The sequence below is a fragment of the Notamacropus eugenii genome, chromosome 6 (genome assembly GCF_028372415.1).
Source record: "Notamacropus eugenii isolate mMacEug1 chromosome 6, mMacEug1.pri_v2, whole genome shotgun sequence".
NCBI lineage: Eukaryota > Metazoa > Chordata > Mammalia > Diprotodontia > Macropodidae > Notamacropus > Notamacropus eugenii.
This window is the reverse complement of record NC_092877.1, coordinates 299,179,806-299,203,733: the sequence shown is the minus strand read 5'-3', so window position 1 is coordinate 299,203,733 and position 23,928 is coordinate 299,179,806. Positions and strand designations below refer to the sequence as shown.

Below are 23,928 nucleotides of genomic sequence, written 5' to 3'. Positions count from 1 at the left end.
CTCTGAGCCTGCAGGTCCAAATGCTTTGTTGTACTAGAATTTTGTTCCACCAAATAGTGTTTGAAATCAGTTGTTATCCATGGACTACATTAGGGAAATCTTTTCATTATATATAGATGTTTCTTGTCAAAATCATCCTTAGGAAGTCTGACCGGTCTCTTTTTAGCTGTCTTTTTATGTGTTCTTCTTTCCTTTTAGAGTATTGTTAGGATGTATTTTTTTTTTCATCTTTTCAGGTGCTCATTATGAACTTACCCTGAACCATCTGTACACTGTCACTCCCCTGCCCCTTGTTACCAGTGGTTTATGCCTTTAGAATAACTTGCTAGGGTTAACACTAGAGTCTTTAGTATATGGCCTTGGCTTTATTAGTATCATTCCCAATACCAGTGTTACCAACTGGTCCAGATGGTGGCTTATATGAAGCAGGTGTATGGTCTGTTTTAGCTACATTCAAAGATGCTTACTGAACTGTAAATGAGAGCATCCTGTAGAGGAAGTGGCACCCGGTCTAAGAAATAAGAAACCCCTCGATCATTCCATTTGGTAGAATGCTTTACTGTGTTTTGGATTCTTTGCCAGTGATAGATGACATTGCTGCATGATTCGTGTCGCTTCTCCGAATCCCTAAGCAAAAAGATTTTCTGAGTGTTCTCTACAAAGAACACAGTTGCTTCTCTCTCCCTCCCACCCATCCTTTTTTGGGCAAGTGTATAATTAGAACATTAGAGTCATAGAGCATTTGAGCTGGAAGGGACCTTAGATATGACTTTCCAGATGAGAAAACTAAGGTTCTCATTCTATTTTGTAAGACTTCAGCTTATGTCTGTGGGAATTATTAGTGCTTCTATACAGAAGCCCTTGATTAAAGTACTTTAATTACAGAGGAAATTGTCAGGAAAAAAGAGATTCTGTCCAGCTCCTTACTTGAGTTAACCATGTCAAAGATAGAGCTCCTTATCTTCCTTTCACATTCTTTTCCTCCTCTTAGTTTCTCTCTTTCAGTGAATAATTCATAGTGCCAGCTAGTCGATAATTAAATTTCATTCCTTCATATACTCTGATGCTAAGGAGTCATGATATAACTAAATTTCATGGAATTTTCTAACTTGGTTCCTTCCTTATCAGTATCTCCCTGCCTGTGCCACACTTTGAGGGTTTTCCCTGTTACCTTAGTTGACTTCTCACGGGGTCTCTTTTGAGGTAGCTCTAGGAGTGCTCTGGATGTTAGTACATAAAGAACATCTTCCCATTTGGTACAGTGTTCAACTTAGTTCTCCGTAGTTGCTTAAGAGAAATATTTTGATGATGAGAATGTGGATGCTACTCTTGAATGACAGGCATGGTTGATAAGGGAGAAACAAGTAATCTAATGCCTCTGAAAGCCAACTGCCATTAGATCCCTCATACCCTGGTTAAGCCCCTGTCCTCATTACCTTTTAAAGTTCCTTCTAGTGTGTGAGCCCATGTTAAAACCTTCATCCATAGCTTTTCCCCAAGATTTTCTCCTTTATTTTCTTTCCTGCTACAATGGGTTACAGTTATGCTCTTATTTATATTCAGTTCTGATTTCCCTGCCTTTTGGACAGAATTCCTCAGGACCCTCTCATTTCTCACCTGGCCACCCTACTGTGGGATTTCTCTTCAGTCTTCATCCTGCCTCCATGTAGGGGACCTTTCTCCTCCTTACCTTATTTCAGCTTCCTTTGTGGAGGTGTCCTCCCAGACTAGGAACTTCTGTAGGTTTTTTGCACTTTGCACAATGCCTGACACTTAGTAAATATTTAGTGACTAGAGATGTTTTCTTCCTTAGGATTTTCTTTTACTTTTCTTGGGAACATTTGTCAGGTTTTTTTTTTTATCCTCAACTTATAATTTCATTCTTTTCACTTTTATTTATTATCTTTTGATGTATGAAAGACAGAAATGACAAGTAGTAGGAAACCCTTGAAAGTAATAATATTTTAACAAATTTATCTGACCACATTGTTATACTGAAAAGTTTGGTAATTTATTCAAGATTTTAATTCAGCCTCCAATTTTTTTCTGATCCAAGTATGTATATACTTAAAATTTTTTTCTTTCAAAATTTTATTTCTGTCTCTTCCCATTTTGCCCCCTCCCTTGTGTTAAAATATAGTTAAGTAAAACAGACCCACCCATTGACCACGTCTGGCAGTTTATGCTTCATTCCACATCTATGGTATAGTCCAGGGGTTCTCAGAGTGTAATCTGGGGATCCCTGGGAGTCCCTAAGATCCTTTCAGGGACTCTGCAAGGTCAAGACTGTCATCATCACAATACAAAGATGCTTGAATTTCTGATCTGGTGTATACGGATAAGTAGGACCACATACACGAAACATGTTAGGAATGAGCCCTCAGTCAATGTAATAGTGTAAAGGAATCCTGGGACCACAGAGTCTGAGGGCCTGTGGTATAGTCCATCACCTCTATAACCAAAGGAGGGAAGTTTACGTTGGTCATCAAATCATTCACTTCATTGCTCTCTCTGAGGAATTTTAACAATCAGAATTGAAAGGTATGACAGAGATCTAGTCCAAGTTCCCACCCAATGCAAGTAAACTCCAACATCCTGACACATTGTGTTAAAGTTAAAGAATGTTAGAGATAAAGTGTTGTTTGGTAATGCTCCTAAAAGTATGGTTCGTAGCAATAACTTGAAGTAGTTTGGTTTGCTTCCTTTGTAGAATCAAAGAACTAGAGATCTATAAGGAATTTAGTTATGTTGACATGTGATGTACTAAAAAAAATGGACAATTTTTAGTTGGTGTGTTCCTCTGAAATGAAAAAAACCTTTTGGTCTTACTTTAATTTCTAGACTCCTATCGTGACTTTGTCCGGCCATAATGATGCAATTTTCTCAGTGCTGTGGTCTGATGCTGAAGAAATTTGCAGTGCATCATGGGACCATACAATTAGAGTGTGGGATGTTGAAACTGGCAATATTAAGTCAACTTTGGTGAGAGAATTTAAGTAGCTCTCTTTGATTTTGGTATTAAAACAACCAATTAGTATAAGAAGGCTATTGGAGGACCTTCACAACCTTTTTCATTTTCTTTTTTAGACTGGAAATAAAGCATTTAACTGCATCTCCTATTCCCCACTTTGTAAACGTTTAGCATCTGGGAACTCTGATAGACATATCAGGCTATGGGATCCCCGAACTAAAGGTGAGCCTTTGCTAGCTATTGAAAATAACTTATGTGACACATTTTTCTTTATCCTTTAAACAGATACTTACAAATATGGGTTTTATATAAAAACTTAAAATTTATTATGCTGACTTCTTTCATTCTAATTAAATTGTTTTTTTAATCTGTTTTCATTATTCAGATGGTTCCTTGGTGTTATTATCCTTAACCTCACATAATAACTGGGTGACCTCAGTTAAATGGTCTCCCACACATGAACAGCAGTTAATTTCAGGTTCCCTGGATAACATGGTCAAGCTTTGGGATACCAGAAGGTAAACCTTATTTCTAAGTCCTGCTAAGTAAGTGTCCCAATTATCCTACAAAATAAGAGAGAAGTGAAGCACTTTGATGTTTTAGAGGGAAATGAGTAAAAAGTTCTTGATAATCCCTTTTGCAGAGAAATAGCTGCTACTACAAACAAAGAACCATCAAAGATAGTCCTCTTAAAAGAAATATTTTAATATTTTTCTTAAGCTAATATTAATCAATGTATTATTTTAAAAAGTACATGCCAGGCCTAGAGGCCTGTATTGGGCTACCCGAGTCTTTCTTACCTGTCCCAGGTCTTCGGTTGGCCAAACCGGATAAACGTATGAGAGAAAGGTCGTTCCAGAGGGTTGAGCTTTATTACAGGGTCTAGTTACAAGTGCAGGGGGGTCTTCCTTAGGAGGAAGAGGGGGAGATTTCCTAAGGAGGCTAAGCTTAAGGGATTGGAAGTAGAAGTACAAGCGGGGAGAGAGGGGGAGGGGAGAGAGGAAAGAAGAGGAGCGGAGCCTACTGTCCTCTTGGCTCCACACGTGCTAAGAGAGAGCTTTCAGGCTTCCTCAATCCTACTTAACCTTCAGCCGCACAGTTTGCATCTCAATACCGTGCTGTTAGGTAACTAGGTGTGCTCCAATCCGGGACAATCTCGAGGGCAGGGAGACTCCACCCATCACGTATCTCCCGGGGAGAGGCGGAAATACCCGAGCTAGCCGAGCTAGCTCAGTCTGACCTTCTCGAACCCCCGCTGTTCATGGAGGGCCTCGTAAGACTCTAAGATTTAGAAGTCCCACTTTTACCTGCCCGAGACCATCCACACGGATTTGAGCTTCCAATCCCAACAAGTACATATCTTTGTAGCACATCTACCTGGGTTTCAAATTGATGTTATAGTTAATGGGCAGAGAAGAGAGAATTAGATATTAGTGGAAATAGCTCTAGCTAGTGTATTTGTTAGATATTCCGTAAGTGAGTGAGATAATGAGTAGGCATTAAGTTAATAATCTCCATGCTCCATCACAACCTTTACCATCCCCAGCAGGGGTTTGCAAACTAAGGTCTAGGACTGCCTGCTTCTGGTTTTTGTATGGCCCTTGAGTTGTGTTTTTTACATTTTTAAATAAGGTTTTATTATATTTAAAAATATAAATACTATTCTTAGTTCATATACGAAAATAACCCGTAGTTTGCTCTGAGCCCTGATCTAGAGATCATTCCCTGCTTAAACACTGGTCACCACCAGGGGCCTAGGTCAGGGTGAGAGGGGCAAAAAGGGAGAAAAGTCAAAACACACTGATGCCCAGAAATGTTCGGTACCTCTTGGATTTTAGAAGTTGTAGCCTTCTTCATACATGCCTCTTCTGTGTGGCATCAATAGTTATTGTGCCTTTTGTCCCAGCATACTCTCTGCCAGCCAGAAATGTTTGGCTGCTTATCCTGACCATACTGTCTTATACAATCCTGCTGGCTTCCATGAGTATCTGTCCTTCATGTCCCAGCACCAGCTTCTTTGGTATGTTCGTCCTTCGTTGCCAAAGAAGACCACACCATCAGAGAAATGATGACATGACTTGCACTTGACTTTTGTTTTTGAGTGAGGGAGGGCTGTGTAGGTCACCAGCCTCACTTCTCCTCCAGAGCTACCACCTAGCTGCCCCTAACCAGCTTCTTTGAAGGATTGTGATGAAGAGGTCAGAAGGGTATAGTGTTTGTCCTAACCTGTGCTGCCCAAAATTGGTAGCCTTCTTTACCACATCTTCCCAGAAAGCCACAGACCCTTTGAACTTCTATTCTAATTGAGTGTCCCTATCAACTGGTAATCTCCCTACTCTGTAGTTAGCAAACTACCATTTCCTATTCCCCTCATCTCAGTGACTCACAGTTACCATTTGCCAAGGCAGAATTGATGCTTCTTGAAGCAACTGGTGGCTCATTAGATCAAGCACTGAGCCTGGAGTCAGGGAGACCCAAGTATACATCCAGCCTCAGACTCTTCCTAGCCGTGTGACCCAGGGCAAGTCCCTTAAATTCTACCTGCTTCAGTCTCTTGAACTATAAAATTGGGAACATAATAGTACCTCCTTCCTAGGGGTGTTGTGAGGATCACATGAGATAATATAAATTGCTTTGTGCAGTGCCTGGCACATAGTAGGGGCTTAATAAATGTTTATTCCCTTTCCTTCCCTTTCCCTTGCTTCCCACTAACGTTTCTCAATGATACACACCTTTGCATTGTCATTGTTGTGCTCTGTGAGCCTCTGGGGAGCTCTTCTTCCTTTCTCAAGGAGTTCTGTTCCAAATCCACAACTTTTGTCTCTACCTTAACCCCTCTTATCTTACAATTGGACTTAAATATACAAAAGATGTCCCCTCAAAAACCCTGGATTCTGAATTCATCAGCCTTCTCAGCTCCCATAATCTGTATCTCTACTATACTTCATTTAACATCCCTCAGAGTTCAAAACTACCATCTCCCTAATCTTGAACTATGAAACTCCTCTCATTGATCATAATTTCTTGTCATTTAGTTCTTTCTAAGGCATCTCCAGTTGTGTTTTAGACACTTGCACACGGATGACCTGTTAGCATCTCAAATGTAGATATGTCCAAAATGGCATTATCTTCTAAAGTAAAAACACTCCCTTTCTCCTTTCCTATTTCTGTTGAGGGCACCATTTTGCAGTTAACTGGATTTGTCAGTTCCCAGTCATCCTTCATCCTCTATGTCCAGGCAATTGCCACATTCTGTCTAATGTATCTTGGACCTATTCCCTTATACCTGGTTGCCTGCTATCCCTTTGAGGCTTTCATGGAGAGTTATTCTAATGTCTTCCTGATTGTAACAACTCCATTTCTAGTCTCTTCAACATCCTCCATACAACTGTTGTCAAAATAATCTTCCTTCCTACCAGGTCTGATCATCTCATGCCCCTCCTCAGAAACGTTGAGTGGTTAGTTCCTTGTCATCTATGACACAGACAACACATTCCTCTTATTATAAGGGCTACTACAGTGTGGTTGAAACCTGCCTTTCTGAACGTATCTCATCCTTCTAGATAGATTCTCCTACCAGACTCCTTGTTTGATGTACCATCTCCTCTTTCCATACATGCACATAAGCTGTCCCTTGTGCCTGAAGTGGATTCCTCCCTCATCTCTGTCTTTCACAGCTGAGCTCAGGTGCCATCTGCTCTGTGTAGCCTTCCATCATCTTGCCAGTGTTCAAGCTCTCTCCTTCTTACCTTGTTTTTATTTATTTATTTTCGTGCATGTATTTCCCCAGTAGAATGTAATATCTTTGTGAGTGGGAACTGTTTCAGCTTTGTTTTTAGTATTCTCAGCTTTGAGCACAGCTAATAGTAGGGACTTAAAACATTTAATTGACTTTCAATTTGTGCAGTAATATGAAATTAATTAAATATACAAATTGAAAGATGACTATAGATATGAAGGCATATTTTTTGCTTCTCAAGAATATTATAGTGTAGAACCCATATAAGATTGCATACCATCTCAGGGAGGTAAGGGGAGAAAATTTAAAACTTATGGAAGTGATTGCTGAAAACTGAAAACAAATAAATTAATTTTAAAAAGAATATTATAATAATATTACAGGTTTAGAGTATATTTAGCACTTCTTACATTCCATTCAGGCGTAGAATAGGAAGTATGCCTAAAGGATGCAGCTCCATAGACTTTTTGTGTGTGTTTTAAAATGTCTTACTTGCTGTAAAGTTCAAATGCTGAAGTTCTTTTTGGGGGGAAGTTCTTACTGTATTTTTTGTATTATACATCTATAGTCTTTTCATCCAATGACACAGGAAAAAGTAAGAGATGTGTTTTAACAAGGATGCAGAATTTAGAGATTATTTTCATCCACAAGTTTGAGTGATTTTATGTGTGTCTGTATGTTTGTAAATAAATATACTCTTTTATTTAGTAATATAGTAATGTAAATATCAGGTTAATATGACGTTTGCTTTTTCTAGTTGCAAGGCGCCCCTCTATGACTTGGCTGCTCATGAAGATAAGGTTCTATGTGTAGATTGGACAGAAGCAGGGGTAAGAAATTGATTAGTAAATGCAAGGAGAAAGACATGAACTGATAAAATTCACCCAGTACTTGTATTGTTACCGCAGACTGAAAAATTTCAGTTATTTCTGATAAACGTTCTGAAAACTTTAACATCAAAGTCCAACATGTCTCAATTAAAATAAGAAATTAATTACTATTAGTTAGGAAACTATTTCTATGCATTTTTCCCGTTTGGAATGCATAATTTTTATCTAAAATTTCAAGATTTTAAAAGTACAGTTGAATTTTACTAATTCATATTGGGAAAAAGTTATTCTTAGCAAAAAAAAATGTACTGAATATTTGAAGAAATGTGATTTCATTATTTCAAGTACATACACTAAACGCAGCTGCTGAAATAACCCTTCTTCAACAAGGAGATATCTAACTTGCACTTGATAGCAACCATTCACTTACAAATAATGGTTTAATATCCTGATACTCTAAATATCCCACTTTCAATCTCATTCACTTCATTTCATTTCTTTGCAAACCTTTTCTTCATAGAAAATTCAGGGGTACATAACACAGCCTAAATAGAATGATTACATTTTTAATAAAAGTTATAAGTACTAATAATAGCAACACAAATTGAAGTTGTGGTTTGTTCAGTTATTAGTTCTTGTAACTTAAATCACTCAGTAAATAATGTTTTTCTTAATATAAAAAAATATCATTTTGATTGGCTTATTTTCTGTCAAAAGTGAATTTTATTCATTTATTTTCTGTTTGTTTCTTTCCATCAACCAGCTGCTGTTGAGTGGAGGGGCCGACAATAAACTGTATTCTTACAAATATTCAGTTGCTGCTTCAGATGCATGAAAATGGAAGGTGATTCGACATCAGAGGTTATTTATTAGCAGATTAAACTTATAAAAAACCATTGCTTATATGACAGATCTGAAGATCATCGTCATCATTAGCCAACCTTTTGCAACAACCTGTATAATATGGTTTATGACTGTCTAAATAGTCATGTTTCATTGTGTTTAGTTTTTTTTCCATTTTTTCTTTGTATTTATAATATGCAAATCTAGGTATTTATAAAAAAGTGAAATGTGATCAGCTCTCTTCACTGTGTTTAGAACTTCCTGAAACTACATTCCTTCATGAATATTTTGCCTTTGAATAACAAAAACAGACTAGAAAGTTTATAATAAATATAGAGCAGTTGACTTTATGGATGCTGATTTATTCCATGGGAAAAGTTTCTTCTTCAAACTCAGACTTGGAAAATGCTATGTTAAAAGATGAATAAAATTAAAAATAGAGAAAATGCTCTACCATTATGCTTTTAATTAACTAGGTGATGTCTTGGTAATTCACTTGTCATCCAGTGATTATGAGAAGGGATACTTATTTCCTTCATGTAGCAAGTATCCGCTGTTTCAAACACAGAAAATCATAAACACTGCTAAGAAGGACTCCTCTGAACATTCTAGGTGAATACCCTGTTGCCAAGAAATGGTAAAAAAAATGGTCTGGCATGTGCTGCAGGGACACTTAGGATGTCTTTCATTATCAGAATACAATCTTAAGGAAATGTGCCTTGCCTCTAGAAGTCTCTTGCTTCCTCCCACTACATATGAAATAAGACTTGGTCCTTATATAAAATTCATTAATTGCTGGAGGAAATCACCAAATTGTACTCTGATTTGTTCATAGCTGTTTAGTGACCATGCTTTAATAAGATAGTATTCCATATAATTCTTCTACAGTAAATTGCTTCCATTAGCTTAACTGTAGTATGCCATTACCAAAAAATCATGTCAGGATAACTCCATTTTTCTTGTCCAAACATTTCATTCCTTCATTCAGAGAAATGTATATTACTAGGTCTTGAACAGTTTCTGACTTCAGTCTGCCTGGAATGTATTGTGCCTATAATAGTGTGATATAAGGCTTGAGTCAGACTGTGGAAGAACTTTAAAATAAAAGGAGTTTTTGTACTTTATTTTAGAGGCAGTAGGAAGCTATTAAGGGGTTTTGAGCATAAGGATATTTGGGATTTATACCTTTAAAAATTATCATAGTAGTTGTGTGTATGATCAGTTGGAGATATGAAAGAAAAACCTGAAAGGAAACCAGTTGGTTATCATTAAAATACTCCAGGAAAGAGGTAAATTAGTATAGTGTCTATATAGATTGGAATTTGGGGGAAGCTGAATCACAGGAATTAAATTAGATATGAGGGTTGAGAGAGAAGAATCTAAATGACTCAGTTACTAATGATGGTGACTGGAATGATGATGGTGCCTTTAAAAGAAATAGGGAAATGAGGAGAGGAAGATTTGTGGGGTAGAAAATGAGTTCAGTTCTGTACATAGGGAATTTGAAGTGCCTTTAAGACACCCATACTTTGGGGACAGGAGAATATATCATCACAACACCTGAAGAAGAGGAGACTGATAAGCCAGGAAGAGGAGATGATGACCAGTGTTTTCAATAAATATGCTTTGCTAGATGCTGTGGATAATACATTTCTTCTTCCAAGAAGTTTGCAGTGTAGCAGGGAAGGTAATACGTATAATACAAGGCAGTATAGAAGGATCGTCTAATTATACTGATAAAACTGCTATAGAAGATATAAGGAGGGAGAGATCAGGAAGATAGGTGGTATGTGAACTGGATCCTGAGCATGGATGGGATTTTCATAGGCAGAGGTGGGAAAAGACAATTCTGGGGAACCGGAAATAACATGAAATGCAGCACTAACAAACCGACAGAAAACATGAGGCATGTTTAAGGAATGGTGAGCAGCCTAGTGTTGCTAAAGGGTAGAGCTTGTATTAGGGTAATGAAGTAATGTAGTGTAGGAAGAGCTTTGGTTCAAAGCTAAACCCACACCTAATTGCAGTGAGGGACAGACTGCCAAAGTGAGCTACTAATAGGAGAGAGATTGCTAAGCTTATATTCATCTTGAGGACCCCCCCTAGTTACTGGTGTGCTCAATAATCCTCTTTGCTTTTGACTCCAAATCCAGTCTTCATCTTCTTCACTGGAGGATTCCCATAAGCCTCTTCATCTTCTACTATCAGCTCCAAAGCATTCTTTTTCTCTGTTGAGGCAATCACTGACCCTCCTCTTTGCTTATCTGCCAAACTGAGGGACTAGCAAATATATTCGTTCTCCCCTTTGTTTTCACCTGCTCATTCCACAATGCCACGTAATCTGCCTTCTATCCTACTACTGAAACCCTCAAAGGTGGCCCGTAACCTAATTGCTAAACGCAGTGTTTCTCATTTAGATTTCATTTCCCTTTACCTTCCTACATCACATCATTTAATAACCTGAATTATCTCCCTTGTATTCTGCAATACTCTTCCTTCCTGGTTCTCTTGCCTCTCGTGGCTCTTGCTAATCCCCCTTGCAACTGTTGGTCCTTAGGTGTAGACCAGTGGAGACTGCAAAGAGAAGAGGCCTATACCTAAGGCCAGTGGTTGGAAGGGGAATGAGCAGGCATCCCTTTCAGTAAGTGATCAATGGATGCTTTCCATTTCTGTTTTACCCTCTGGTTCTAGGATATCAGGACAGTTTGCCTTGATAATTCCTTGCAATATGTGTAGGCTCTTTTTTGATCATGGCTTTCTTAAATTCTCTTTGATCTACCTTCCAAGTCAGCTGTTTTTCCAACAATATATTTCATATTCTGTTTTTTCATTCTTTTGATTTTGTTTTATTGTTTCTTGATGTCAAGCTTCTACTTGACTGACTGTAATTTTTAAAGAATTTTTTTCATCAGTGTACATTTGTACCTTCTTTTCCATTTGGCCAGTTCTACTTCTTATGGAGTTCTTTCCTTCAGTGAATTTTTGTATGTATTTTCCCATTTGGGCAACTCTGCTTTTTAAGGAGTTGTTCTCTTCAGTGAACTTCTGTGCCTCTTTTACCAAACTATTATGATTTTCTTGTAACACTCATTTCTTTTCCCACTTTTTCCTTTACCTCTCTTACTTGATTTTTAATATCCTTTTTGAGCTCTTCCAGAAAGTCTTTTTTTTTTGAGGCTCTGCATGTATCTGCTTTGGTTTTGTTGTCTTCTTCTAGGCTTAGGTCTGGATTTTTCCTCTGACTCGTCATTTTCTATGGTCAGGTTCTTTTTTTTTTTGCTTGTTTTTCTAGCCTATTTCTTTACTTTTAACTGTATATTATTAAAGTGGCCTCTGCTCTTTAGGGTGGAGGGTGCACTGTCCCAAGTTTTAGTTTTTTCTTGCTGCTGTTTTCTGGGAATCTGTAAGATTTCAGTTCTTCCAAGGTGATACGATCTAGGGAGAGATCTACTCACTGCTCTTCTTGGCCTGACCACAGGCACTCTTTTCCACCCTAGAACTGCGACGAGAATTCCCACTCCCCTGGAGCTAAGCACTGTTATGCTTGTGCACCTCTTTGCCCTAGGACTGTTACCTGGAATAATGCCACACAATCCTGTACCCAGTGCATGGTCCCCAATGTTCTCCTTCAGTTGCCAGACCCCCTTAACATACCATCTGTGGGCTGTGAGCTCCCCTGCCTAGCACTGTGGGGTACTCCCACCCTAGTGAGACAGACCTTTCCTACCAACCTTCTAAGTTATCTTAGGCTGGAAATTTTTTTCACCCTGACCTTTTCTTGGTTCTATCACTTCAGAATTCATTTTGAGGCATTTTTTGGAGTTGTTTGGAGAGGAATTTGGTAGCACCTAAGTGAGTCCCTGTGCTCATCCATATTGGCCCCTCCTCAGCCTCTTGGGCTGTTTTAATAGCCTCCTGTTTTTTTTTTCTGCCTTGTTTAGTCCTTACAGTGGTATCCAGCTCTTTATGACCCCATCTGGGGTTTTCTCAGTGAAAATACCTTTCATTCTCCAGCTCATTTTTCCAGATGAGGAACTGAGACAAAAAGGAGTAAGGGACTTGTCCAGGGTCACACAACTAGAAAATGTCTGGCCAGATTTGAACTCAGTAAAATGAGTCTTCCTGACTGCAGGACCAGCACTCTATCCATTGCCCTGGGCAGCAACTGCAATGTCCATCATGCCCTTTCCTCTCAAAGGATTTCAGCATCTCCTCGTTGGCTATTAAAACAGTAATAAGAATAGCCAAAAACAAGTTTTAGTGTTTTTTTTAAAGTTAATTTTAGTGACTTTTTTTTTTACATTGCCCTCATTTCAGTTATATTCAGCTTCCCACCACCCAGATCCAAACAGCCATCCCTTATAACAAGGGGAAAGGTTTAGCAAAACAAATGACCTCATGAACTGAATATGACAGTGTATGCAGTGTTGCATCTCTATAGTCCTACGCATTTACTCAAAAGGGAAATATGTACCTGTATCTCCAGGTTCAATTAGTTATTGTAATTATACAGTACTAAGTGTAGATATGGGGGGAGGGGGAGTTCTTTTCATTTACATTGTTATAGTCACTATGTATTATGCTTTCCTGGTTCTGCTTATTTCCCTTTCAGTCAGTTCTCTGAGTCTTCCTGTATTTCCCTGTAGTAAAGATAATTTAAAATCAGTTCTAAAAAACTTGGATGGCTAGACTCTAGAGTGCTCCAGTAACAGTATTCTCTGTGTAGTATTCTCATCCTCATACTTTTTGAGTGAAGTAGATGTAGTGCAAAGGGAAGAGTGTTGGATTTCCATCAGAGGACTGAGGTAAAATTCTGGTTTTCCCAATTACTAATATGATTTTGAGGAACTTGTTTAACCTCTCTGGTTAAACATCATTTGTAAAATGAGTGGGTTGGACTAGCTGACTTCTGAAGTCCCTTCCAACTCTTAAATGTATCATCCCACATCTTCCTTTCCATTGGCTTAATGGGTCTCATTTTCCCCTCCTGAGGAGGGATTACTTGACAGTTTTTTTTTCAATTTCCTTTCTGTGCCAAATATATGGAATTTGATGTTTTCTCTTTTTGTCTTATAAATCATTTCCATTTTCCCATGTTAGTGTAATAGGCAAATATGAATCTATATTTCATTTTTCAATGTAATTCAGAAAAAAACTTCCTAGTATTTAAAGTTAAAAGTTGCTTTTGTTGGTTCAGAGGTTCCTGGTCACTGAAAAGCCTAGAAATCAAAAGAGAAAAACAAGTGTATACAGTGAACTTTGTTCATGTTCCCAGGGACTTTTTTTGTAAACACATGAGCATAAAATGTGCCTTCAGTCTTCTTTTTTATGTGAAAAAAGTTAACTGGAAATTTGTTTCAGTGCAACTTTAGTAATGTTTATTTTGAGATTACTAGAAAAAGCTTGAACTATTTAGAGTGTATTCTAATTAGTATATAAAATCAATGTAGTAAAGTTAATGTATCATCACTGGTTTACATGATATACACTTTACTGTATCTGCTGCCTCATGCCTCTCTTGGATTGTGAATTGGCTAACGATATTGTCAATTATGCTTAACAACTTATTAAAATGTTGTTTCAGCATCTTGACAAGAGGGAGAAAGACATGAAAGTTTAAATTTCTATATTGTAAAATAGTATTTAATTACATTTTAAGAAAAACAACAGTGAAAAACAAAACTAGTACCATTTGGAACTTTCTGGTAATACCACAGCAATCTGTTTACACTGCTAAAAATCTCTTGATATATTCTTGCTATGAAATTCACAGTAGGTTACCTTCCTTTTATAAAATAAATAAAAGTGAATAATATTTTGAGAACTATATATTACCACAATTTCTATTCTCATAGGAAAAATGTAAAACTTTTTGATTGTCCAGGATATATGGAGTATCCGTTATTATGGGCTGAGAAGTCATCTAGTCCAAGCTTATCATTTTATAAAAAAGCTGCATTCCAGACGAGTGAAGTGACTTGAACACCTTTACACAGATAACAAATGTGAGAACTAGAATTTGAACTGATGTCACCTAACTCCAAACCTAAGGCTCTTTTCCTCTTGTCTTTAGTTCATGTAGTTCATGAGAGATTTCCCTGGGCCAGAGGTAAGGTGATAGGCCCAAAATCACAAAGTCAGTAATTGGAGGTGGTGGCAATTGGACCCTAGTGTAATCTGGGCCAGCATTCTACCTATTATATGCCATACAGACTGTTTGGGTTTTCATCAACCAAAAATTAATGTGTGCAAAAATTGTTGAGTTGACTTGTGGAAACTTTTTAAGAACATCAAAATTTTTTAAAAAAATATATTAGCATCTTATTGTGTGAATAAAAGATTCTCTAGGGTTATTCAGTACAGTCCCAATCTTCCTATTTCATGGCCTATAGCTTTGGGCAAGTAAATACATTTCTTTATCTGCTTGCTCTGTGAAATAATCATACAGTGGGAAGAGTGATGGACTTGGAGTGAGAGGTCTGATTAGGTTGGGTTTGGGGCCTGCTTCTGCAACTGGCAGATTATATTGTCTGTGGGCAGGAGAGTGGTCTGAATCTCCTCTTTCTCCCTGGTTCCATAGATGGGGAAAGAAGCGCAAGAAGGTTCGTTGCCTTGTCAACTTCAGCACAGGAGCAGAAGAAATATGTTACTGCTTAATAAAGAGCAAAGTGAAGAAAAATATCTTAGAGTTCTCTCTATCTTGGGTTCCTCTGGGAAGATGGCATGAACCGCATCTGTTACTGCTGACATTCTACTTATTTTTTTCCCTTTTGTGAGCAACATAAATCCTATCTGCACATTGTGCCTCAGACGCAGAGATCTGCTTTAAAAGTCAGGAAAAGGGTGATCATCATGAGAAAGAAGCAAAACAGAAAAGAAAAGAGCATAGAGTCTTTCTATGGGAACAAGGACCAAAACACGAATATCAAAGAAGTCAGCACTGAGACTGTACTCCCATCTGCAACTTCAGAAGGGACTATGAACTGATCTGAAGCACAAAGAGCATTCTTGGAAGATCAGGAAGGATTTTAAAAGTCAAATAAAAGAAATATTAGAAAAACTGACCATTGATTTTAAAAAATATTTTAAAAATTCTTTGTTATGAGGGATAGCTCATTTTTGCGAGTAGTGAGAGGTGTACAATGAGAAATGAAGATGATAGTAAAACAAAAGATTAAAATTTAAAAGTACTTGTATAACAAAGGGCTACAGGTATTAAACTGTCCTGAGGGCAAGAACCATATCTTATATATCTTTTATATCTCTTCCCACATCTTGCATAGACATATATGAAATTTTGATTATTTAATAAAGATGAATACTCAGTTATTTCTGGAGTCCCACCCTCCTAAAGTTTTAATCTTCCCTCTTCCATTATTACATTAAGGGCTGAGGGAGGAGAGAGGGTAGGAAGGGTAAAGGAAGTTCCTATTGTGTGATATGAATTGGGAATGGGTCATATAATTTATTCCTCCACACAAAAAGAAATGCTAAACAAAGAATTACAATAAGAATTAACTTAAAACTACAGTTTTGCAGTCAGCTGGAAGGTAATATTTAAACCTCATCAGAACGTAAAGCAGATTTTTGAGACTATTAATTAGGCCTTTTACATTCATGATAGCACTGTTCTGTGAAAACACTATGTTGATGACATAGCCAGGCTTCTTCTGGATAGCTGACTCCTGATGGACAAAAGTTTCCTCTACCCCCAGTTATGTCCCCAGTGGACAATGCTGCTGCTGGACTTTCAGGTCTCCAGGCCTTTCAAACTCACAAGATCACCTACTCAAGAAAATAGAACCCAAAGCAGATGCAGTCCAATATGAGGTAAAGGCCTGCATAGGCAGGTATGTACACATGTCCTAAGTGGGAGTAGGGACAATTGGCCCCACTTGACTCTCAAAACTATAGCTGAAAACAGTCTGTTAGCTAAGAAACCAGAAAGGAAGAAAGAGATAGAGAGCAGTATCTTGGTTCTATATAGCTAATGGGTCATCAACTTTTCTGTTGCCATAGCCAATGAGGGGATTCATCTCCCACTACAATTCCCTGAATGATACTTGGCTAGACGCACAGCTCAAAACCTCTGACATGGTCACCGGGAAACAGGAAGAGAATATCTATTTACACTACAGAAAGGATTGAGGGAACTCAAGAAGACTTATAAAACTGATGCAAAGTGAAGTAACCAGAACTAGAATGCTTTACAGAACCACATGAAGAAAAATAATACTGAAAGACTGATCATAAAGAATGCATCTTGTCTCTCTGGTCGCAGAGATGCAGACTCAGATACGTGTTTTCAAGCATAACTAATGATTGGATTTGTTTCATTTGATAATTTTAATTATGAGAAAGATTTATGGGTGAGGGGAGTGTGTGAAGTGAAAGTGGTGATGGAAAAAAAGTCTGGGCTTCCATAGCACTTCTCTAGTAAATGGTGGGGTTAACACATCTATTTTTTTTTTAATTTTTAAAATATATTTATTTTTAGTTTTCAACATTCATTTCCACAAGATTTTGAGTTCCAAATTTTCTCCCCAATTTTCCCCTCCCTGCATCCCAAGACACCATGCATTCTGATTACCCCTTCCCTCAATCTGCCCTCCCTTCCATCACACCCTTCCCTTCCCTTATCACCATCTCCTCTATTTTCTTGTAGGGCAAGATAGATTTCTATACCACATTACCATTTCTATACCTCATTCTTATTTCCCAGTTGCATGTAAAAACAATTTTTAACATTCATTTTTAAAACTTTGAATTACAACTTCTCTCCCTTCCTCCCTCACCACCCATCCCCACTGAGAAAGCAAACAATTCAATATAGGTTATACATGTGTAGTTATGCAAAAGGCTTCCACAAAAGTCATGTTGTGAAAGACTATATTTCCCTCCATCCTATCCTGCCCCCCATTTATTCTATTCTCTCTTTAGACTTTGTCCCTCCCCAAAAATGTTTACTTCTAGTTACTCCTTCCTCCCATTTGCCCTCCCTTCTATCATCCCCCCACACCCCACTTGTCCCCTTCTCCCCTACTTTCCTGTAGTGCAAGATGGATTTTTCATAACAAATTCAGTGTGTATAGTATTCCCTCCTTAAGCCAAATGTGATGACAGTAAACTTTCTCTCACCTACCCTCTTTTTCCCTCCATTGAAAAAAGCTTTAGATAATTTGCCCCATTCTATTTCTCCCTTTGTCCTCCTAATATAATCCTCTCTCACCCCCTAATTTTATTTTTTTAGATATCATCCCTTCCTATTCAACTCACTCTCTGCCCTCTGTCTATATGTATATAATCCCTCCAACTACCCAAATACTGAGAAAAGTCTCAAGAGTTACAAATATTATCTTTCTATGTATGAATGTAAATAATTCAACTTTAGTAAGTCCCTTTTGATTTCTCTTTCCTGTTTACCTTTTCATGCTTCTCTTGATTCTTGTGCTTGAAAGTCAAATTTTCTATTCAGCTCTGGTCTTTTCATCAAGAATGCTTGAAAGTCCTCTGTTTCACTGAATGACCATTTTCCCCCCGAACTGTTATACTCAGTTTTGCTGGGTAGGTGATTCTTGGTTTTAATCCTAGCTCCTTTGACTTCTAGAATATCCTATTCCAAGTTCTTCGATCCCTTAATATAGAAGCTGCTAGGTCTTGTGTTATCCTGATTGTATTTCCACAATACTTGAATTGTTTCTTTCTGGCTGCTTGTAATATTTTCTCCTTGATCTGGGAACTCTGGAATTTGACTATAATATTCTTAGGAGTTTTCCTTTTTTGGATCTTTTTCAGGAGGTGATCAGTGGATTCTTTCAATAATTATTTTACCCTCTGGTTCTAGAATATCAGGGCAGGTTTCCTTGAAAATTTCATGAAAGAGGATATCTAGGCTCTTTATTTGATCATGGCTTTCAGGTAGTCCCATAATTTTTAAATTGTCTCTTCTGGATCTATTTTCCAGGTCAGTTGTTTTTCCAATGAGATATTTCACATTGTCTGCCATTTTTTCATTCCTTTGGTTTTGTTTTATAATTTCTTGATTTTTCATAAAGTCATTAGCTTCCATCTACTCCATTCTAATCTTTAAAGAATTATTTCCTTCAGTGAGCTTTTGGATCTCTTTTGTCATTTGGGTTAGTCTATTTTTTAAAGTGTTACTTTCTTCAGCATTTTTTTTTTGGATCTCCTTTAGCAAGCTGTTGACTCGTTTTTCATGATTTTCTTGCATCACTCTCATTTCTGTTCCCAATTTTTGCTCTACTTCTCTTACTTGATTTTCAGAATCCTTTTTGAGCTCTTCCATGGCCTGAGACTAATTCATATTTTTTCTTGGAAGTTTTGGATGGAGGAGTTTTGACCTTGTTTTCTTCTGTTTGCATGTTTTGGTCTTCCTTGTCACCAAAGTAAGATTCTATAGTCTGATTCTTTTTTCCATTTTTTGTTCATTTCCCCAGCCATTTACTTGACTTTTGAGCTCTTTGTCAAGATAGTTCTCTGCTTCCAGTGGGGGTGGGGGAGTGTACTGTGAGCTGCTAGATCCTCTCACAATCTGTGGCTTAGAGCTCCAGAAATAGTGGCTGCAGCTGCCCCTAATGCTGCTGCAGGTTCCTCTATCCCATCCCCACTCTGTGTGTGGGGCTGGGGCCAGACCACTCCACTCTCCCGCACTTGTACCACAGGCTTTTTCCACTGACCTTTCAACTTGTCCTCAGCATTTTGGGATCATAAAGTCTGAAAACCACCACAGGTTTGAGAAATTCAGCCCCCCCACGGCCTGCTCAGGTCCCCTCTGTGCTGGCACAGCCCACACTGGACAGTGCTCTGCTCTGACATGGCATGATAGACATTTCTCAGTGACTTTCAAGGCTGCCTTGAGCTGGAGATTTGCTTCACTCCATTCTGTGGGTTCTGCAGCTCCAGAATTTGTTTAGAGACACTTTTTACAGGTATTTGGCTGGGCTTGGCGGGAGTGCTCTAGAAATTCTGTGCTGCTACTCTCCCATCTTGGCTCAGTCCTCACTTTCTTCCTCCCCCCCCACCCTTTACCACATTTAGAGAAGCATTTATCACTAAATGAAAGAATTGAAATGGGTAGGCAAAAATCAATCAAATGTCCCTCTGATTTTTAAATGTCTTGCACCTAGAAAGCCCTAATTCCAATTGCTGTAGTAAGTGGCACTGATTTATTGTGTTCACAAATGTAATAAGAAGGCAAGGAATTGAGCCCATTTCCTCTAATTCCAAATCTAGAACTCTTGATCACATTATGGACTCCAGAATATCATGTATTGGATACACATTGTATCCAATCAACCATTATATTAAGGGTATACCACCTACAGAGTACTGCATAAGACCTTGGGGAATGAGTGGAATGAAGTTAGTGAAGACTTCTCAGTGCTTAACAAAAGGCTTTTAGTAGATGGTCAGGCTTAAGTTTCAATTTCCCAGAAATCATGTGACTTTTGGGAATATGAAACTTAAATCACCCCCTTGGGTTGCTGCAACACAACCCCCCTTGGGTTGCCATATCAATATCTACATCAACATAATGCCTATTGGTTATTCCACTGCTACCTTGTCCCCTATTCACAGGGTAGACTGTCAAGTTTAGAATATGAGCCTGCCTCCCAGCCAATGGGAGTAAAAGGCCAGTGGGGGGAGGGGTGGGATCTGTGTTAGGGCTATATATTTTTGCCTTCTGTAATTGCCTCACTCTCCTGATTACTTATTAGAGAGGAGATGCCCTTTCTCGAGAGATCATAATAAAATCTTGCTGCTTTGCTTCTACCTTGAGAAGTCTCTGATTTTTATTTGAGTTGGTGGTCTCTCACCCACACAGGAGGATCCAAGAGATAATTAAGATCTAGTCCATCCTACCTTAATGGAGACTGCCATCTACAAGATCAAGGGGGAATCAGACACATATAACTATGCAAAAAACCATAAAACAGAGTAGAATGTGAGAAAAGCACAAGAGAAGAAAAAAGCCCTATCCAAGGTAGCAGTGTTTTGAGAAGGCAAAAATAGCAAATGCCTTTTGACTCTTCTGATCTAGTTGGTTTGAGTTATAATTACAAGAAGAAATGGAGAAGGATGTGGGTTAGGGATAAAGGAAAGAAAGATAAAAGGCAATGAGAGGCAAAACAGATTGGAGAATATAAAACTAGAGTGGATAAGGGAGTAAGAAATCAGGAAAAGGAACTTAAGAAAAGGGGAGGTATGTTTGGGGAGGTAATCTGGAGGAATAAGCAGCAAGGCCAGGAAGGGACTAAAGAATATAGGTTAGTGACTAAAGAATAAAAGGGAAGAGTTTCCAAAAAAGAGCTATGGAAGAAAGAGAAGGGGCTGAGGAATAAAGAAAGGAAGGGCCTAAATGAGGGAGGTGAGGAATATGGGGGGGGTAAAGACTAAAGGGAGAGGTGAATACGGCTTGATGGAAAGACTAAGAAGGTGAAACTACAGGAGGACGTGAAGCATAAGGCATGTGAGAGATGGACAAACAACCTCAATCAAAAGTTGGAGTCTGAGCCTGGGATCAAAAAAGATTTTATTCTTTCTCATGAGAAAGGGCACAGCCCTCAGCCTGCAAGCAGCACCTGCCAGGGAGTGCACCTGCTGATTTGAGGAGCAGAGTTTTATAGCCCTCACACATGTCCCCCTCCCACTTCCTTACCTGTTTCCTCATTGGTTGAGTACTCAGGGTGTACAATATAACCACAGCAACTATTACCCAATAGAAACCACTATACCTTTATTTGGCAGTGAGAAGCATATGTGGACTATGAAGTAGGAAGGACTCAGGACCCAGAAAGGCCTGTGCTGATATGGATCTGGAGAAATGGACACTTACAAGGAGTCTTTTGGTTTCCAAACCAAAAGGAAATTTCACTGGCGGTTTATACCTCACAACCCCCCGCCCCCCCCCCCCCATGCTTTTATCATTTCCTTGGGGTTTCCTCCCACCATTGTTGGTATATTTCTATCATACTTTCATCATCGAAACCTTCAGGCTTGATTCTATCCATAGTTCTCACAGGGGTCCACCCCTGTGCCTTCATTGTCATGGCCTTAATTTCTCCATTCCCTGATACATGCAGCATTTTTTGTACTGAGTTTTGCACTATCTTAGTGATTAACTGCACCACACAAGGTAAGCAAATAGGCAAGAATATCACTCCGCTTATAGCAATGAGCAAAAACCACAGGGCTTGTTTCCACCAAGAGCCACCAAACCAGGACAGCCACAGGACATTGAAAGGGTGTTCCAGGTTTGGACTGGGACATGGGCCAGTTTTCTGATCTCCTTAGCTATATCTTTCACTACTTTCCATTATCATCAATTTTTTTTTGTCCATTCATAAAACTTATTCCACTTACATCAACTTAATACACAATTTGACAAGTTCAGTTTGCCACATACACCTACCTGCCTCCTCTGCCAAAGGGTAATCTAAGACTAATCTATGCTGCATTACTACTTCCCCAGTTTGGGTAGCCTGGTTGCCTAGCAAATCAGGCATTCTTGCTGTACTGTTGGTGATTATTTCTACCACTGCTTGAAGCCTGCTCAGCTTATTAAGGAGATAAATCAGGGTCCTATCACCCCAGCTCCTATTTTGGGCTCAAGTGGTGGGGCCATAAGTTTGTATTATTCTCTCCAGGGGCCAAGTATCCCCCCATCCATTCAAATCACCAGTGTTGGTTAGCAAGGTGTCAAGACTTCTTTTGGATTGACTTGTCATCATATATTTTAATTCGTAGGTGGTCCCCTTCCTGTTCTGGCAAAAAGAAAAATTTTGCTTGGACCAACCCTATATAGCAGGCCCCTGTCCAATTGAGAGGAAGATGTGTATAGGTTGTATAGCCACAGATCCAATAGTGTCCTTTCAGGGCAGGATTGAGTGCTTGAAATATCCTCTACCCATAAGCTGGTGGATAATATTGCAAATCCTCTGGGCTCAGTGGACCCCTCTTCATAAAGGTTGAGTTGCACTTCCATAACTGCTGTTTTCCAGGTACAATTGTACCAATCTCCAGTTTCGTTAGCTGTACTATTGGTTTCTATACAACGCCACATTTTAGGTCTCAGGCAAACTGACTTTGGTCCTTTAGGCAGGTTTTGAATTTGCAACTATCATCAGTGTGGTTCATTATATCTAGTGTGTGTACATTCTCTCCTTGGCCATTGTCATGTTACTCCAATAGAGTTCCAACTCCCCTCATATTTAGTGCAATCGAGGGTTCAGGGTGACTTTTGGAGTTAACATTCTGGCTTTTGTGTAAGAGTCTACTCACATTTATATTCTCCAAGCCCCTCCTCTTCCCCCATTTGGTTCAAACGATATTTTCCCTTTACTAACTCTGTCTAGGCCCGCTGGTTCTTCTCATTTGTTGCCCAAAAGCCAGTACCATTGTGAACCTCAGATCTATTGCTAAGAATCCATGTGGAACTTAGAGGCATGGGCCCCCAGGGCCATTCCCCTATGTGCTGAGATCCCCCACAGATCCAGCAATTAGTCACATTTAAAATGCTAGCTATCACCTCTACTAACTGAACAAACTTATTATGCACCCCCTGCCAAAGAGGTCTTTACTCCCAAAGGCATTGGGATGGAGAGATGGGTTAGGATGATTATGAAAATGGTTAGTTTAAGTTCTGGGATCATGGTACTTGTTCTCCCCCCACTATTCAATTCTCTTTTAAGTCATCCCATCAGAGTTCCTCCAGATGGTTGTCTTTAGTCGGTCAGGGTCACAGGAGATGATGGTCCACTCCAGAGATGGGCTGTCAGGTCCTTTTACTCATGTGTGAGTCCAGCCCTTCTCCTTAGTCCTTACCCAAGACTCCCAGAGTCACCCTTGTCCACACTGACAAACAAATGAAAAGGCTTCTCCAAGGATGGGAAGGCCAATACCAGAGGTGATCTCAGTGTTTCCTTAAGTTTTGTGAAGCTAGCTTTGCCCTCCTGGTCCCATGAGATGGGATAAAGCTCTTCCTCCAATAAATGTGCATACAAAGGTTTAGTCAATGTTGCATAAAAATCAATCCATAACCTACAATACCATACCAACCCCTGGAACTTTTGCAATTCCCTTTTTGTCCCAGAGAGCTGGATCTGCAGTATATCCAGTATCCTGACTGGATCTAGTTTCTTACTCCCTTCACTAATTAGATGTCCCAAATAGCTTACCTCTCTCTCAGCAAACTGCAGCTTCTTTTAAGAAACTCTCAGACCTTGAGTTCCCAAGAAATTTAAAAGCTTGATTGAGACTTCACTCACACTTTCTCTTTTCATTCCTGCCACTAGCAACTCATCAACATATTGCAGGACTATGGTTTCAGAAGGGGGCTGGAAACCTTTTGAGGATGGTTCCCAAGACCTAGCCAAACAAATCTGCTGACTTGGTATACCCCTGAGGAAGGCCACACCACCTCAGCTACTGTTTTTTGCCTGTGTATGGATCTTCCCACTCAAATCCAAACAGGTTCCTACTTTCTTCATCTTCAAGGCACACCCAGGAGGCATCCTTCAGATCTA

General features: G+C 39.0%; 1 protein-coding gene across 6 annotated transcripts in view; it reads left to right on the top strand.

Annotated features, from left to right (window-relative positions):
• The window catches only part of WDR12 (WD repeat domain 12), a 30,139-nt gene extending 14,427 nt beyond the window's left edge, over window positions 1-15,712 (top strand). For 2 of the 6 annotated variants that reach the window (XM_072617323.1, XM_072617326.1), the window contains 5 exons: window positions 2,842-2,982; window positions 3,088-3,193; window positions 3,357-3,489; window positions 7,468-7,540; window positions 8,304-8,829. In XM_072617323.1, coding sequence (XP_072473424.1) covers window positions 2,842-2,982; window positions 3,088-3,193; window positions 3,357-3,489; window positions 7,468-7,540; window positions 8,304-8,375 — 525 coding nt within the window. In that variant the 3' untranslated portion in view covers window positions 8,376-8,829. Of the gene's footprint in view, window positions 1-2,841; window positions 2,983-3,087; window positions 3,194-3,356; window positions 3,490-7,467; window positions 7,541-8,303; window positions 8,830-14,267; window positions 14,389-14,963 lie in introns of those variants that run through there. The other 4 variants (XR_011968851.1, XM_072617324.1, XM_072617325.1 and 1 more) reach the window with 4 other exon arrangements.
• Window positions 15,713-23,928: the final 8,216 nt, after the last annotated feature.